General features: G+C 40.5%; 1 protein-coding gene across 6 annotated transcripts in view; it reads right to left on the bottom strand.

Moving 5' to 3' along the window:
* The window catches only part of rptor (regulatory associated protein of MTOR, complex 1), a 157931-nt gene that overhangs the window by 56961 nt on the left and 83733 nt on the right, over positions 1 to 17237 (bottom strand). For all 6 annotated transcript variants that reach the window (XM_029498876.1, XM_029498908.1, XM_029498899.1 and 3 more), the window contains exons 9-12: positions 11110 to 11210; positions 9382 to 9526; positions 4221 to 4296; positions 1930 to 2031 (exon numbers count right to left, since the gene is read on the bottom strand). In XM_029498876.1, the coding sequence (XP_029354736.1) occupies positions 1930 to 2031; positions 4221 to 4296; positions 9382 to 9526; positions 11110 to 11210 (424 nt within the window). The remainder of the gene's footprint in view (positions 1 to 1929; positions 2032 to 4220; positions 4297 to 9381; positions 9527 to 11109; positions 11211 to 17237) is intronic.

Raw genomic sequence — 17237 nt, 5'->3', positions numbered from 1 at the left:
ACACACACGCACACACTCGCTCAGTCACTCACTCACTCACACACACAAGTGCTCCGCAAGCTGTGCACCTTCTCTTCAAATCTTATGATTCCCGACAGAACTGCTGTACAGAGGGCTGCAGCTCATAGGGCGCTGAGTCAGCAGGAAATTACCATTCAACACGGACAGCGGCATACAACGCTGTGATATAATACAACACCACAACTGTACGACCCGAGGGAAGGGCGTGATGTTGATGGGGGGAAAAGGGGAATGGCAGGCAGGCAGGAGGAAAGAAACACCCAACTGCTGTAACTCAACAGCTGACACACACAATTTCCCCCAATTAAAGTATCCCAAACTAATTTTTGCAGGGCTGTAACAAAGACAATTGGCCCAGCAAGCTGAGCTCAAGATGCAGGAATTATTTTTGCAATATCACACATTTTTGTTGGTAGAGCTTCAGCAAAGACCTGAGGAAAAGGGCGTCATCTATAAATGAGGAGAAAGAGGCTAAATAAAACCAAAGAGAGCAGTGAGAGGTAATGCCTGTGAAGGAGGTGTTGTAATAATATTCTATGCTAATGGTGGACTCTTGGCAGGTGATGTGTGAGTTTAATAAAGACACTGGTGGAGCTCTGAGCTTGTTCCTGCCTAATGGACAGTGAAGCTACATTCCAGGCTTCACTTACCTGACAAAGTAAGAGCATTTTGGTTTTCCAACACGGGTCTCAATTGCACAAACAATTCTTTGTCTCAAAGCGCTGTAATGCTTTCAGCTAGTGCAAGAGGGGAAGCTTTAGTGAAAATAAGGAAATCAGAGAAGAGTAGCCTCCTGGTTTAAACCCATATTCATTTATGTGGGTTATTTTATCATCACTGTTGCTGCTTATTAGATGAATAATAGAAAAGATGTTTCTCAAGAATTTCGTTGGACTCTCAAACTCGAATCACTTGACATGAATCAAAGCTGATTAATGATTAATGTGGGTTTATCAGGATTTATTTTTCCACCTTTATTTTGATAGTGGATGGTAAAATAGATTTGAGAAAGAGGTCCCTGTCTGGACACCCACCAGTGATGTTACACGGAGGAGGAAACAATATATTTTATGCTTTGTTGAATGGCAAATCTCTGATTAAAGAGCTCTGATACACTGGGTACTTTGTATATGTTCATATTTATAATGCCATACACTGTCGATGCCATGCCAAAGAGTTGCTAAGGTGCTTTCATGGTAAATGGAGTGTTCTTTTATGGACCTTCTTCTTTTGGTCTTATCCACCAGCTTTTATGTGAGATGTAAGAAAAAAACTGCAAGAAAATGACAAGGGGGCATGATCAAACACACAGCTCCGCCGGCACTGTCAAAGTAGTTACCAACTGACTTTAAAACATAATGAGAGCAAAGTGAAAATACTGGTGTGTGAAAACTGTCCAGCAGAAATTCATGATGCAAAGCATGACAGTGAATAACATGGTATGTGTCAGCGTAATCCCCTATTCTCTTTCTTGAGATTCTGATTTCTTGATTTTATTTTTTTCAAAAAGTAATCAGTAATCACTGTTCTTAAAAACTCAGTACTGATTACTACTAAAATGTTTTCACAAAACATAATGAATAATAGATGAAATACTGACTTATCGGAGAGAAAAATATCTTTCAAGCTTTTTGGTTTGTTTAGTTTTTGAAAGCTTCATTCTTAGGGGTGGGGGTAGGGGTACAGACACATAACAGCAGCAGCAGCTCACTTTTTACAAGACAGTTTTTATTTATTCAGGGTTCGTTGTAACTACCCCTGTTTTGTTTTTTGTTTTTTTTATTTTCCTTCACATGGAAACATGAATCTTTTTATATGGTTCAATAAAAAAGCCAAATGAAGAACAAAAACAGAAAAGAGAGAGTGTAATTTGAGATGAATGCTGTGTGTGTGTGTGTGTATTTATACCTGCAGTACAATGGGGAGCTGCTCAGGAGGGTTTCTGTTTTCCACACCCATCGTCAACCAAACCTGAAACGCCGTCAGCTGCTCCGCAAAGAAAGGACTGTGCTGTTGACATAAATCACAGAGTGTTGATCACCATTTTGAAGACATCCTCGTGCTGCACTTTCCTTTCTGTTTCTCTCACACACACACACAGATACACAGTCAGTCTGCAGTGACTAGCCTATTATTTCATAAAAGCCCTGACACAATGAGCTCAGAAGTGACACTGCACTGCAGTAATGACATAAATCCTGATCTATCATGATCACCTCCCTCTCTCTCGCTCTCTCACTCTCTGCTGCCATGGCAGTTTGCCTGATTGATTAGTTGCTGGCCGCAGAGTTTTTGATCGCGGGTGATAATGCCGTGAGAATTACGACAGCGGTGTGTAGACTGTTGATGGATGTGAAGAGGGGAAATATCAACACTTCTCTCCTGGACAGCCAAATTAATTTGTGTATAATTCAAGCTTAATAACTCTACACACATTCACAAACTCAGTGTTAAATGAACAAGTATATTGTGGGTAAAGGTTCTCCTCAGAAGTTGAGCCTGTATATTTATATCTCAAACATAAAAGATTCTGCCATTTTCGCGAAGACCTGGTTTGAATGTAACACTGTTACAAATTTAACAATGATTTAAAGCTAAATGTGAAAGGTATAATAAGGGCCATGATCATTTATTATTGTGTCAGTGCATATTAGCACTATTAAGGAAAACACTCCCTGTTGCTTGTTAAGCTTACTGCCAATAACACAAAAACAGATGGATCATCTACGTAACATGAGGACAACCAGTGACATAATGAATGGGGCACTGGGACAAAAAGAACCTGACCAGGTTCATGTCTGTGAGGAGCATTACGGACCAGGAAATCTGGATTCCAATCAGTTTTCAGAGGAAGTTTCACTGCTCATGAGCCATAGAAACCATGCACTCTATATCAATGACATAATAGCACCAGCAGCATCTTGGACATAGATTGATCTGCCACAACATTATGACCACCGACAGGTGAAATTAGTAGTTAGTAAGTTTGATAACCTAGCTACCAATGCAGCTGTCAATTCTGGCAGTAGATGGTGGGCCTTGGTGTAAGTAAGGATTAGAACAGAAATCCTTTTTAAATCGACTGGCAAAAAGCAAAACTCTGGGGACAAAGGGGTGACCCCAGAATACACCTTCGTAAGATACATATCTGGATGAAAGTTACTCAATACAATCTTAATACGTAGCTTGTTTTCAATTCATTGAGATTGAAATCTGATTTTTACCCAGAAGCAACCAAAAGATTGAATGGAGAGTGGTTGAGAGTAGATAATTGTGTGATAAAGTGATGAAATATTGCCAACACTCATTAATTAGCAAGAGTAGGAAAAAAAAAGAAGAAATTTTAACAGTTGAAACACATCAGAGAGGAATTACTGGCCCCTGAAAGATGGAGCAAGACAGAGAGGGAAGATCTCCTTTAGTAGTCCTCAGAGGCTCAATTACAGTTCTGGTAAGTGTTTTCAGCCAGAGCGCAGGAGAAAGCAGAGGGGGCGTGAAGATGGAAAACTGCCCCCAGGGGAGTGATGGAGGAGATGCCCACCTCCGAGGGCCAGGTGAAGGATCGAAAAAGCCCGGACAAAAGTGCTCACATCAGGAAAAGCAGCTATTCTGTGGACTTTTTACTGGTTATTGTAAATTACAAAGCACATGGTGCCCCTGTCTGGGTTTGTTCAGCATCTTGACACGAAAGTACACATTTGTCTTGTGTTGACCCAGATTTTCATCATCAGCCCCTCACAGTGTTTTTTTCCATTACACTCAGCATCTCCGTCACAGTCCCAGGCCACATCAGTAAATATAACAATAAACACACCAGTGCCCAAAGAGCAGGGGCCGTCGTTTTTTTAATTTAACACTCACACTTGAATTATTAGACATGACATTTTACAATGTAATCCACTGAGAGCGTGTGTGTGTGTGTGTGTGTGTGTGTGGTTTGAGAGATTAATAGAGATGCTGTAGTTGTTGGTGGTAGGGAGCTTGCAGTGCAAACAAGAACTGTCTGAGGTTTATGGGCATCAGTGGTGGACAGATCCAAGATAAGAGCCATCCATCAAACCAAGATGTCACATACCCACCAGCCAAGCAACGATACACACACACACACACACAAAGTTAAATGGAGTAACATTAAAGTGAGACTGAAGAGGCCTCAGTCCTTGTTTTTCTCTTTCTCTATCACAAACACATACACTTACTCTAAACGCAGTGCCTTCCTCGATGATGGTAGGCAGCTGAGAGAGGCAGATGTCCACAGCCAGGTCCCATGCTTGCCTGTGGAGAGAGCACACACACGCATGCGTGCACACAAAGACGCATGAGAATTGTGACATACTGTGCGTACCTCACAGATTTGTTGCTTTTTTTGATTGCAACCTTCTTGTTTAACCTAAATGTCCTCCGTCATGGCTCATTGTTTTCATCTGCTTTGCTCAGACGTTCTCTGCCTCCCTCTCCTACCTGAGCACACACCTCTTTAAATTCCATGTCTAAAGTAGTTAATTCATGATGATGTGCAACTCACATCAACTCTCATCACAACTCCTCTATTCTCTCTTTCTGCCTGTCTTTCCTGACACTTTTTGGTTGATTTTTTTCTTGTAGCAAATCAAGCTTGGGGCCTCGACTGAGCTTTTCCTCTCATTTAGCACAAGTGTGGGGTTGAATCATGTTCACAGTCGATGTACTGTAATGTAATGTGACGCTGAAAGAGTGACAGGATTCATTCTGTCTGAAACCATCACTGCTGCTCAAACGCCTTTGCCCATTAGCTTAGTGTGCCCTTTATTATACAAAGATACAGCAGACCTACTGATGATGAATTTGCATTATGCAAACAAACAGCACAGAACGTATTAGATTGCTATGTAATCAGAAAGTTGTAGTATTGTTTTTTAAATTTGATTTCACAAGGTAAAATGGTAGAACTTATTAATGCAGCTGCCACTGTGGAAGAAAAGTATGCCGTGTTTGAGCAGCAGAAACAGAAATGAATGCATTATTAAGAAACCGTCTGAGATAATTCGCTAATAAAAATCCACCATGAAGTTTTGTAAATATTTTGGTCTCCAGTTTGTAATTTTGCTGCCACCATCTTGGTTTTTGAAACCTGAAGAAACTGGAGGAGAAGGTGGAGCTGAGGAGGAGGAGTGAGAGAGCTGCCCATATATATATATATATATATATATATGGGCAGCTCTCTCACTTCCCTGGCATTTTGCTATATATATATATATATATATATATATATATATATATATAAAAATCAGAAATGAGAAATTAGCTATGCAGCTGCTCTCAGACTGAGAGAGCTGATGGGGACAACAGTTTAATAAGCTCAGCTACTTGTAATTATCTAAAACGGTAACAGCGTTGTAATGATGGAAACAGTAACTTCCACAGTAATTCCCATCAATGATCCTGACAGGGTAGCAGGTCACAGTGTTTGATCCAATCTTTTGATCCTCGACAGGATCTCTCCGCTTTTTACAACCAATTATCTACAATGGACAAAGTGCTGGTTTAAAGCTCTTCAGCTCTGGCCCCTTAAATCCACAGTGGATTTAACACCAACACATTTTGGATGTTCCTTTGTTAAATTCTAGTATTTTGTTTTACTTCTTCTGATGGATGTACAAACATCACCGCTGGATTATGTTAATACTACAGAATACTTCCCAGATAAGTCTGAAGTTAAAATGGGCCGACCACTCATCTTTTTTCCAAGACTTTTAGCTGAGTAATGTACATTTATGGAATTAATGCATCACGTCTGTATGTTCAGCTTTCACTGAATTGAGTCAGACATAAATTCTGATGCGAATGGCAACTCTTCTGAAGGACAAGATGTGTCTTATGGCGCTACATAACTTTAAATGAGGAATAGCACAGTCCTCCGCTTTCGAATTAAAAATTGGGATGACAGCAGTAAAGTATAGTCTTCATACAATCTTCCCTGGCATTTTGCTAATACAGCCTTTCTTACATTAGCAAATGTGAGGCCGCTTCCTCTCCATGCTACAGTTGGACTTTTGCATTTAACATTATGTCCATGTCCCAGAGTCTACTAAGAATGTCTCAGCGACTGGGCCTTGTCAAATGCTTATAATATTATGTTAACTTGACTTCACATCAGTGAAAGCTCCACCTTGTCTCTATGTCACTCCTCTCTAAGCCTCATTGGGCCAGACTACTCTGCCTCTGAATGCTCCATGACAAGCTTTGGTATATGACCTGTATGAAATCAGTGTAATGTAGCCCCAGTCTGATTTGATGCACTTATTTCTTCTTTAGGGATCCTGTATTACTATGTGCCTTAAGTTATAACCTTAAAAAAAGAAATAAATCTAATAAAAAGTTCATCCCAAAAACAAAAAAAAAAAAAAGGTTTAAATATTTATTAGCTGAGAGTTTTTTGTTTGTTTGCTTTTTCAATTTGATTATTTCATTTATTTTGGGTGATGGCAGATTTTGAAGGCACGTAAAAACCAGTGAAAGGATAAAAAGAAAGCCGTAATATCATAAAAACCGATTGTAAGGCCTGACATATTCCTAATCAATGAAAGTACTTCAGAGGAAAATTTGCTTTTTGCTCCCTATGTTTTGAAAAAAATTGATATGACAAAGTCACTCCCAAAAAAAAAAAAATCTTTTCAAGTGACAAGAATATTACAGGTAGTTCTTTGAGTTTCATAACCTGAAAAAACTTGGAGTCTGTGAAGATATATTGCTAAAAAAAATAATTATCCTCACTTGTGTTTCAGTGCAGAGGAGCAGCCCAATCAGTGAAGACACCATCACAGGGAAAAGGCTGCTGCACAGTTTGAGATGACAGCATTAACTTCGATGATGTCTGCCAATACAAATGAGTAACTCATTGCCAAACCTGTGTGTGTGTGTGTGTGTGTGTTGAGGGCGCAGTTGACAACAGAGGAGTGTAGGGAACCAGTTGGCGGCTGACTAAGCTCTTTCCCTGTTGCCTGCAGAAAATGGTGCAACGACACATAATCGCAGGCACACACAGACACACGTGCGCGCAGAGTAGACACACACCCACGCACAATCCCAAAGTAAAACCATCCGTGAGGGAGTAATCAGCCTCGGGTTTATCTGCTCTCTTTTATTCTGCTCCATTTGAATAACAATTGCTATTTGTGTTTAGACACCAACATCAATCAGCTACCCCCCAAATTGCTTAATTCCTCCTCCCTCCCCCACTGCTGATTTTTTATTTATTTATTTATTTTTTTCAATTTTATTTTTCTACTCACCTTTCCTCTCCGCCACTGGCTTTTTACCATCCTCTCAGTAAACTCCTAAAACACTGCATTGTCGTTACTCTGTCCTGTTTAATACTGCATGTGCTGGTCTGAAACAAAATACAACTCCCAATGTCTTTGGCGTATACAGTACGATGTACCCACAATCTAAAATAATGGGCCCGTATGAGCGATAAAGAAAGACTGCTGCCTACTCACAGAGGAAGGAGCAGTATTCTTTACAGTAACTGATGCCAGGGTGTTACACAAGAAGTCACTCCTTGAGGCAAAGAAAGTGAGAGAGCGTGTTTACTTTTCCCAAAACGAGCCGCATAATGAGTGGGAGAGATGGAGGGAGGCATTTATAGAACACCAAAAAGAGAAACAATAGATAGTGGGTGAAGGCTTTGTGTAACTAAAGGGAGATGGATGATGATCTTGCACAGTGTGGAGAAACATATTAAGTCAATGGACAGCATGGAGGCTTCCCAGCACCTTTTCTTGTCTCTATACAATACTAGTGATGAAAATACAATGAGGACAAATCTAGAGGATGGTGGAAATTGTAAAAAATTCACAACATCCTCAAGTCTCAAGCTGTGTGAGAAACAATTCTATCAATTTGTGGTCTGGTTTATTCAAAGCTTTGTGGTATTCAGATAACTCCGCAATAAATTCAGTTTGATTAATTAATTCTAACCTGAATCTGCCATGGCGAGCACAGTCAGAGATATCTAATGTGTTCCACAAGTATTTTAATAATCCTCAAATCCAACAGCCCCCCGACATTTTTGCACAACACAGTCAATTGGAGCGTCCAAGGCCACTGTCAGTGAGGACACCGGTCCTGCTGTCTTTTGTGTGTGATGTAGAACAGCACATGCCACAACACGCAAAATCACTGAGAAACTAAATCATGGGAATTATACTTTGCTCAAGCGAGGTGTGTGCATATGGTAGAGGACAGAGGAAAATAAAAACACCTACAAGCTTTGGCTCACACTTCACCACACAATGTTTCTCTCAAGAAGTTTTGAAAGTAATTAACCCTTTTATATTTTTGTTTTTACAATAAATCAGGGAAAACAGTGTTCCACTAGCAGGTGGAGCCCTAATGGACCTATTGAGTCCCCTTATTGACTTACAGTTCAGTGATAGTGAATTAGACTGCATGTTTAGCTAGCTGATAAGAGTACAAGGTCAGGTTTTGAATTGGAGTCTACTTCTCGTTATAGCCACCCACAAAGAGGCAGCAACAGTGCAATATTAACAACCTGGAAAGAAACACCTTCCTATGGGCTTCTTACTGAGAGTTAGTTTGAAATTTCTTAGCCCAGCTTAGCTGAAATTTTTTTAGACTCACCAGTTTTGTTGAGAGCCAGGAATCTGTGTGTATGTCTGCGTGTGTGTGTGTGTGTGTGTGTGTGTGTGTGTGTGTGTGTGTGAGGCCATCGACCTGTGAGGAAAGGACTACTGGTAATCTGCGTGCAGCTGTTGTTGGTCAGTAATTAGCTGCAACAGGTTAAACCACAGTTTGTTGTTTTGTCTACCATTGTAAAGGCCTTCAGATAAAGTGTGAACATCTGACAGAATATGCTTGCCTGTCAGAACTTTATAGCAGGTTGAGACGACTTTTCATGAATTAAACTCCTGCTGCCCGTCTTTCAGCTGAGCTACGTTTAAACACACCTTAAACAAAGATCTGTCCTAAATGCACACAGATAAAATGTGTAGCGTGGCTGGAAATATCTCACTATGCTAAAAGCAACGCCTTTTTTTTAAAGAGATAAATGAAAAGTTCAAAAACACTAAGTAGATTTCTAGTAGCTATTTTCCAGAGTGGGAAAATAGTTTAATTTAATAGGATGATAGCGCCTCTCGAGTAACCACTTCAAACCATTAAATGTACACACCATACCATAAGAGCAGAGAGCAGCGTCCCTTTTAATGATGAGCAAATGTATCTGTTAGGAAGTCTGCTCTTTCTTTAACTGTCCCACTTTCTCACACCTCCTGCTGTACAAAGCCAAGAACGTGGGTATGTGTGTGTGTGTGTGCGCGCGTGAAGACAAGCCATGTTTGCTCTGTTTGCATATCTTACCACATGGCGTGCATGTATGTGGGGGGTAGACGGGGACTGCTGACAGGCGTGCAGTTGTATGACCTCATTATCCTTTCTGCCAATAGGAAATTGCGGAACAAGCTGGCGACTAGCAGGTCCTGGCGAAACAACTTCTGGAACAAATCTGAAAACAAATGGAGAAGAAAGAGACATTATTTGTCACGTCAGAGCCAGAAGAGGAGCGCTGGGAGGACAGCATTAAAACGGAGAGAGGATTACATGAGATGAAAATGGGGATGCTGAGCGAATGAATGGATATCAAGGGGCTCAAGAAAGAAGTTTAATTAGAGCGAAGCAGCTACTTTGGAGGAAAACAGAGTGGTTTGTGTGTACGCTTGCAAAATACACAAGACAGTGTGAGGCAGATTAAAGCAATGTGTCGTAGTCACATTTTCATCAGCTCATTAATGTTTTCACTAATTCACTTTAATGGGGCGAGGCCAATCCCACTGCAATCTCTCTGGTTTATGCGATTCCCCTGTTTCCGCTGAGGAACGTGTGTGTGTGCGCGTGCATGTCCACATGTGCATGTGTGTGCGTCCAATCCAATGCCTGCTGTTGGTGTTGAGCAGTTTAAATGCTGAAGCGAGTGAATGTTGTGTGTGAGAGATTTGGATTAGGTGTGCAGCGCCTTCATTACGAGGATTCTCTCTGGTATGGACTGCTTCATTAACAGCACAGCCCAGGGGGTTTAAAGGCTTTGGCAGCCATCAGCATTGTCACATTCTAGCTGGGTAGAAGTTTGTCTGAGTGTGCCTCTGTGTATTGCATGCAAGGGATGGGATGGGTGCAGCGAAAGAAGGCATGTGTGCTGCAGGCAAAACGTGAATTCATGTCAAAAAAAGAAGCGTGTATGTGTATTTTTTACACATTTTTTTTTTTAGTCTGGAGGAAATGGTGAGTGGTAGCCGGTGCACATGAGCATGCATGTGTTAGATTCAGTTTGTACATATACCCAGAGTCACTGGCTGCTAAATTCTGGTTAAAATTATGTCCCCAATAACAAAGCGAGACACTTGCAACACAATTCATCTCAATTTGAGAAGGCAACCAGTGCTTACTGTGCCTCTGGAATTTTATATCAACCCCTTCACTATTTTCAACCAATAGGGATACTGTGGAAGGTTTATTTTTTGCTGATGTATCACTAGTGCGCCGTTTTTATTAGGTGTCCTAATTTGGACTCCCATTAAGATGAAACACAGGGGCAATTTCATTTTTTATCATTGCCTGGACATGTTATGAAGAACATTTTCCTGACTTTAATGTGTCTCATGCCTTACCACAGCACCAGTGAGATAGGTGCTCTTACCTGCATACTTTTCTGTTTTAAAAGCTACAAATTATGTTATGATTATATAATATATAATATTATAATTATTATTAGATTCTTTCAAAATTGTGGTTTATTGTAACTGGGGCCTCTTTGCACATCATGCTCAAGCTTTCCATTCTTACAAAGGTGACTTTTGATAGAAAGAGTGAGTGAGTTGTAAAATTAAAGTCATTGAGTATTTAGTATTATCTTTAGACAACATGTTACACATTTTACTACCAATGTCATTTGAACTTAATGCAAAAGCAACAGAGCTGATAAATGTACTGTATCTCCTTACACTGTAGAAGCAGGCTACAGCTGCTTTGCAATGATTAGAAAGTGGCTGTGTGGGAGACGGGTTTAGCAACCAGTAAATTGAGAAGTCTCACCTCTAGGCAGCACATTCCAGGCGATCGTGTCTGTGATGGCTGTAAAGATCCAGTTGAGCTCCCCGAGGGGGGTGCGTCTGTCATTGAGTCTGCCAGGGATCCTGCATCATACACAACACAGATGGCCCTTTGTCAGTCACAAAGTACATTGTGTGTAACAGTGGCAAATGCTCAGAAACATTATGACAACACATCTGAAAAAAAGTACATTTACAAGCAATTAGGTTCTTACTCAGAGAGATGATCAAAAACCCAACTGCGACACAGGAATATAAGGCACCAGCAGAGAAAGAATGTTAGCTGCGATTATATGTCACAGCTAACATTTACAAACAAAGGCATTTCAAGGGAACTATTTCAGCTGGGCTGTCTCAACATACTGTACAGGAGTACTTGACCTGGAGTCAGGCATGTAAGCAGTGACTGCTGCCTTTTCACATATACATGAAGCTTCCACTAAAGCCATGAGAAATTTTATATTTGAGAAATAATCCATTTAGTTATTTAAAAAAATCCACATAGCTCTTGAATTTAACTTTAGTATTTAATACTGTTGATGCTAACATGTGTTATTATTGCCACCAAAGTGCTTGTGAAATATGAAGACTAACATATTTACCATTGTATTCCTAGAATCAAAGTAAAAGTAAAGTGAGATAAAGTGAGATCTACCTTGACCAACCACCCAAACTGTAGAAATTGTACTTGGTGTGGAAATTTGTACGCAATGGATTTAATTTCACAGAAATTTCTCCGCTTACAGTCAGACAGATATAGACAGTTAAAAACTAAATTATAGTTATTCTGTGACAGGAGAGTGGGAGCACCATGGAAATGAGAGCAGGGAAATCTCTTCCAGATAGAGCCCAAGATGATATGACAGTAATCACTGTAGCAAAACCAAGAAAATTATCTTTAAACCTAACCGTCTGCCTTTTAATGAACACTATATAAAGCTGTGAGGGGAACACGGGAGGTTGAGGGCAAACACTTACCGGGACAGATATTACAGTTTATGTGAAGTCGTGAGTTATCTGTGTCAGAGTAAAGTGAAAGAGGGGACTTTGCTTAAATATGAGGAAAAGGTGGGGAAAAAGAAGGATAAATTAAAGAACGCACTGTCACAAATTAAAATATTACAGCCTACTACTGTATCTCCTTATTGGCACAGACAACTCACTCTAGCTTTTAACACAAACTGCTGGAGAAATTTAGAAATCTTTTGTCATCTCTCCAACAAGATGATCCTATATTCTCAAACACTCCTGGCAAATATAGACCTTTGCCTACACACCATGTGAACACCACATAAAATAACACAACAGAAAGACAACACACTAAAATGCCTAAACCAACATGCCTCCAAATTTAGGTATGCCTACCTGCCTGAACTGGCAGTGATGAGCACAGTCACTATGTTTACAGCCTTAATTAACACCACAGCACAGTAAACACAATATAAACTGCGGTCTCCTTTAAAACCAGATACCTACATACAGCAGAGTATGTAACCCAATTTAAGACACCCAAAACAGCAACCGCTGATTAGTACCCAGTGAGAATGTAGCGTATCCTACCCTGTTTCCACGAGGACATAATGATACTGCGGCTGTTATCTTTAGATCACAATATTCATTTTTTGCAAACATGATTATTATCCTGTTATTTCAAGAATGTGACCTTTTGTTTTCAAAAGATAGCAAGGAAATAGGGATGGAGAGAAAACGAGAGAGAGGAAGAGAGGGAGCGGCGGATAGAGAGAGAGAGGTGCTCAGTGCAACCCCCAGCAGTCTGGGCCTAAAGCAGCACAACTAGAAGAAAATGAGTAATTAAACCCTAAATTTTTTACTCTAGGCTTTCTCATAAAGGAAGGTTTTAAGTCTGATATTGAAAGTTGTGACAGATACTGGGAGTTAGGTCCATCGAAGACGAGCCTGATAGCTGAAAGGTCTGCCTCTTGGAGACTCTGAGAACCCCAGGTGACCTCCAGGGACAATAAGGAACTATGAGCTCTCCTAGATATGATGGAGCTTGTTCATTAAGAGCTTTGTAGGTTAAGAGAAGGATTTGAAATTCTATTCTGAATTTTATTGGGAGCCAATGAAGATAAGCTAGCACAGGAAAAATTTGATCTCTACTTCCTGTTAATATTCATGCAGCAGCGTTCTGAATCAACTGAAGGCTTTTCAGAGAACTGTTGGGACATCCTGATAGTAATGAATTACAGTCCTCTACTCTGTAGGTAACAAATGCATGGACTAGTTTTTCTGCATCCTCTTGAGACAGGATGTTTGTGATCTTTGCAATATTGCATAGGTGAACATCCAGCGTGGTTAGACGATCAGATAATGCTTCTGTAAGGTGCTTAGGGCCGAGTACAATGACTTCAGTTTTGTCAGAGTTCAGAAGTAAAGTACCATCCAGGTCTTGATGCCTGTAAGACATGCCTGAAGTGTGACTAGCTGACTAGTTTCATGACAAGTATACATGTAACTGAGCATCATCTGCTTAACAGTGAAAAGTGATGCTGTGCTTTCAGATTATATTGCCAAAGGGATGCATATATCGGGTGAAAAGGTTTGGTCCAAGGACAGAACACTATGGAATGTGATTAACGAAGGTGTGTGATGAAGAGCCATTCTCAAAATGAATGAAATGATATCTGTCTGATAAATATGATCTGAAGTAGTAAGATCTAACAGTACTTGTATGGAGGTCACTCCGTTGCCTGAAGCCATCAGAATGTCATTGGTAACTTTAACCAGTGCTGTTTCTGTGCTACAGCGTATGATCTACTCTAAAACCTGACTTAAACTTTTCGAACAAGCCATTCTAACGCATTCAGCTTGCAACTGCTTTTTCAAGAACTTTGGAAATGAAAGGGAGGTTAGATGTCGTTCTATAAGTAACCGAAACATCTGAATCAAGATTAGGTCTTTCGAGGAGAGGATTAATAACAGCATTCTGAAAGGCTCTGGTACATAACCAAGAGATGAACTCACATTGATTAAGAATGTTCATTAGTGGAAAAACCTCTTCAAATTGTCTGGTAGGTATCAGGTCTAAAAGACTATAGAAACTAGCTCTGAGAGATTTAAAGGTGAAATAGACTCCAAATCCAGAGCAGGTGTTACTGTTCATTGAGAGGCTGCTGCACTTGATAGTGGATTACTGCCAATTGTTGGTAAAAGCTGTTGAATTGAAAAGCCTGGCTACAGTACTGAAGAGATCCCTGCGATTGTTCTTGTTTTCTTTCAATAACGCTGAACAGTAGGAGCTTCTGGCACTGCAAGGAGAATTTTTATTATTTTTAAGCTTTCGTTCCAGGCTGAGAAGAATTCATCTGCATTACTGGATCGCCATTTCCTTTCCAATTTACATGACGTTTGCTTTAAAGGCAGGGAATTTGAGCGCTATATCAAGGTGCCAGCCTCCTCTCGTTTCATTACTTTCTTTTTCAGAGGAGCACAAAAATCAAGATTTGATTCTGTGGCTCAGAATAGCACTATGGCCTCACTGTGTGGCAAGGTCATCAATCAGTATAGGGGAGAAGTCCTCTATTGACTTAAGAATTGGCAGTTTAGCAAATGATGTCGGAATATTCTCCTTAAATTTGGCCACAGCATTTTCAGATAATCTGCTATAGCTGAATTTATTCCCAGATGTAATTGATTTTTTCTGTAAGTATTAATACTGATAGGAACTCAGAGAACTCAAATAAAAACTCTGGACAATATACTGTGACTACCAGAACAGTTTTTTTTGTTTTGTTTTTTTCAATTTTACAGTTTGAAGACAAAGTATGTCGTCGACCCACAGCAGTTTAAAATAGACCAAGTGCTAAGGTAACAATAATAGAAAACGTCATGCTCGCACAAATTAATAATATATATGCAAATTGTCCAATTCTAAATCACATCAGAAACTTTGCAGCTCTGTGAATTTCTTCAGCACCCCCCCAGTAAATTACTTCTAACTACACAGTGTTTGAACTCTTCCTGACCTAATTCCTCCCATTTTTACCTGTAAGTGACAAATAACAGAAGCTGTGAAGCTCCTGGCAGGTACAAGCTCACTGTATAATCACGAGGGCCAGTCAGCATCTGAGCCCTCTGAGCGCTTGCCAAAGGTCTTTGGCAACTCAGCAGAAAGGATGAACACTCAGCACTTCATATCCTTTCTCGGGACCCAGTTCAATAGATTAGGAGAAAAAAGACAATGTGGTACTGGATGGATAGCTGGACCGTTCAAAAGGGTGGAAAATTCTTTTGTTAAAAATACCTGCAATTTTTTTGTTTGTGCTGAATGTTGTGCTGTGCTTTGTTAGTTAGCTTCATAGTAAACATCTTGTGCATTAGACATCGTTCAGTCTGTTATAAGCATCTTGTTGTACTTATTTGAGAAGTGCTTGTCTATAGATGTATATTTGATTGCTATTACTTATGAATGGTCAATGGTCAGATCCACGTTTAGTGTCCTTTACAGACCCGCTCAAAGTGAAGGACAGCAGAACAGAAGAGAAAAATAATCTGACATTTTTGTGGGAGGAACTTGGCAAAACAGTAAAAATGATAGTAAAGCAAGATGAACCTCTATGACATATTTCACATAGGAACCCTCAGCATGTTGCACTGTGTTGCAATACATCACTGAAGTCAATGAAATGATGCAGCTGTCTGTCATGTCTGACATCAGGCCCCCAGATATGTTTACAATGTTTATAAAGACAACAGAGAACCTTCTTCAGCTCCTGGCAAGTTCACATTTTTCTTTCCTTCATCATTCATTCATTCATTCATCTACCACTTAGGCACAGAGAGAACAAGCAAAGTGCACAGAAAGGCCCCAGGCCAGGAACCGCACCCACGACCTTCTTAACAACAACAGCGCTAACCACTATACTGCCGTGCCGCTCCAAACGTTTGTGTGTGTGTGTGTGTGTGTGTGTGTGTGTGTGTGTGTGTATATATATATAAAAACTTAATTACACTGCAGGATATATCTGCCCTAAAAAAGTTTCCATATGTGAGCTACATGTGACCCGTTGTGTAGTATTAAATCTAAAAACTGCCTCTGAGTACACTGAACTCCCGGCTCCACCGTTTCCACTGATAGGATGTTGGTCTTGATTTCAGTGGTTAATTATTTCTGTCATGTATGGTGCCGTGATATTTATTGGGCAGAAATATGGAACAATCAGACACAACATTATGACCACTGACAAGTGGAGGAACAATAATTGTCTGGTTTCCATGGTAGCTGTCAGTGGGTAGGTTATATCAGAGAGCAAGTGAACATTTTGTCCACAAAGTTAATGAGTTGTAAGCAGGAAAAACTGCTGCGATGTAGATCACCAAACTGTGACATCAGAGGATCTCCAGCATTGCACCATTGGGATGTTCCTGGCTTGCAATGGCCAAGACCTACGTACACCAAGGTCTCGGGTTCTGCAATTCATGGAGATGTTAATTTGGCATTCATCCACCTTTACATTATTGCAGACTAAGTCCAGCACGTCATGGAGGCAATATTCCCCAAATACAATGGCGTCTTTTAGCAGGCTAATGCTCCCTACCTCACTGCAACAATGCTTCAGAAACAGTTTAAGGAACAACAACCAGCTCAAGCGGGTGACTTGTCTATAAAATTCCCAAGATGTCAGTCTAATCTAGCATTAAACAAGTCCAGCCCATGGAGGCCCTACCTCACAACTATGGGCCTCAAAAGATCAGGGCTGTTTTGGAGGCAATGAAAGTGACCTGCGCAGCACTGGACAAGTGGTCATAACGTTATGGTTCATCAGTATAACAATACCTTCTGTCCAGGACCTTATCCTCAGCTGGATCTAAAGTTACCAAGGCCTCTGAAAAAAGAGCAAAGAGCTGAATCCACTTTGAGAGTTGCTGCCATGTACCTGAATATCTCTCTGACGTCAATGTGGAGCCAGGAGATAAAGTTTTTCCTTAAGGGATTGAGAAAACCTGTCCTCTGGCGTATAAATGTGGTAGCATAGCAGGGATAGGATTCCTTCAGTGCCCCCTGGCAAGCGGAGCACAGTCGGGTCTCAGTGTCACACACCAGGGAGGTTTGGGCACTGCATAACAAGGGGGCGGGCTGTAAAAAGCTCA

Source organism: Echeneis naucrates, chromosome 1, assembly GCF_900963305.1.
Source record: "Echeneis naucrates chromosome 1, fEcheNa1.1, whole genome shotgun sequence".
In the NCBI taxonomy this organism is placed as follows: domain Eukaryota; kingdom Metazoa; phylum Chordata; class Actinopteri; order Carangiformes; family Echeneidae; genus Echeneis; species Echeneis naucrates.
The sequence above is the reverse complement of the archived record's forward strand: the minus strand, read 5'-3'. Positions and strand labels throughout refer to the sequence as shown.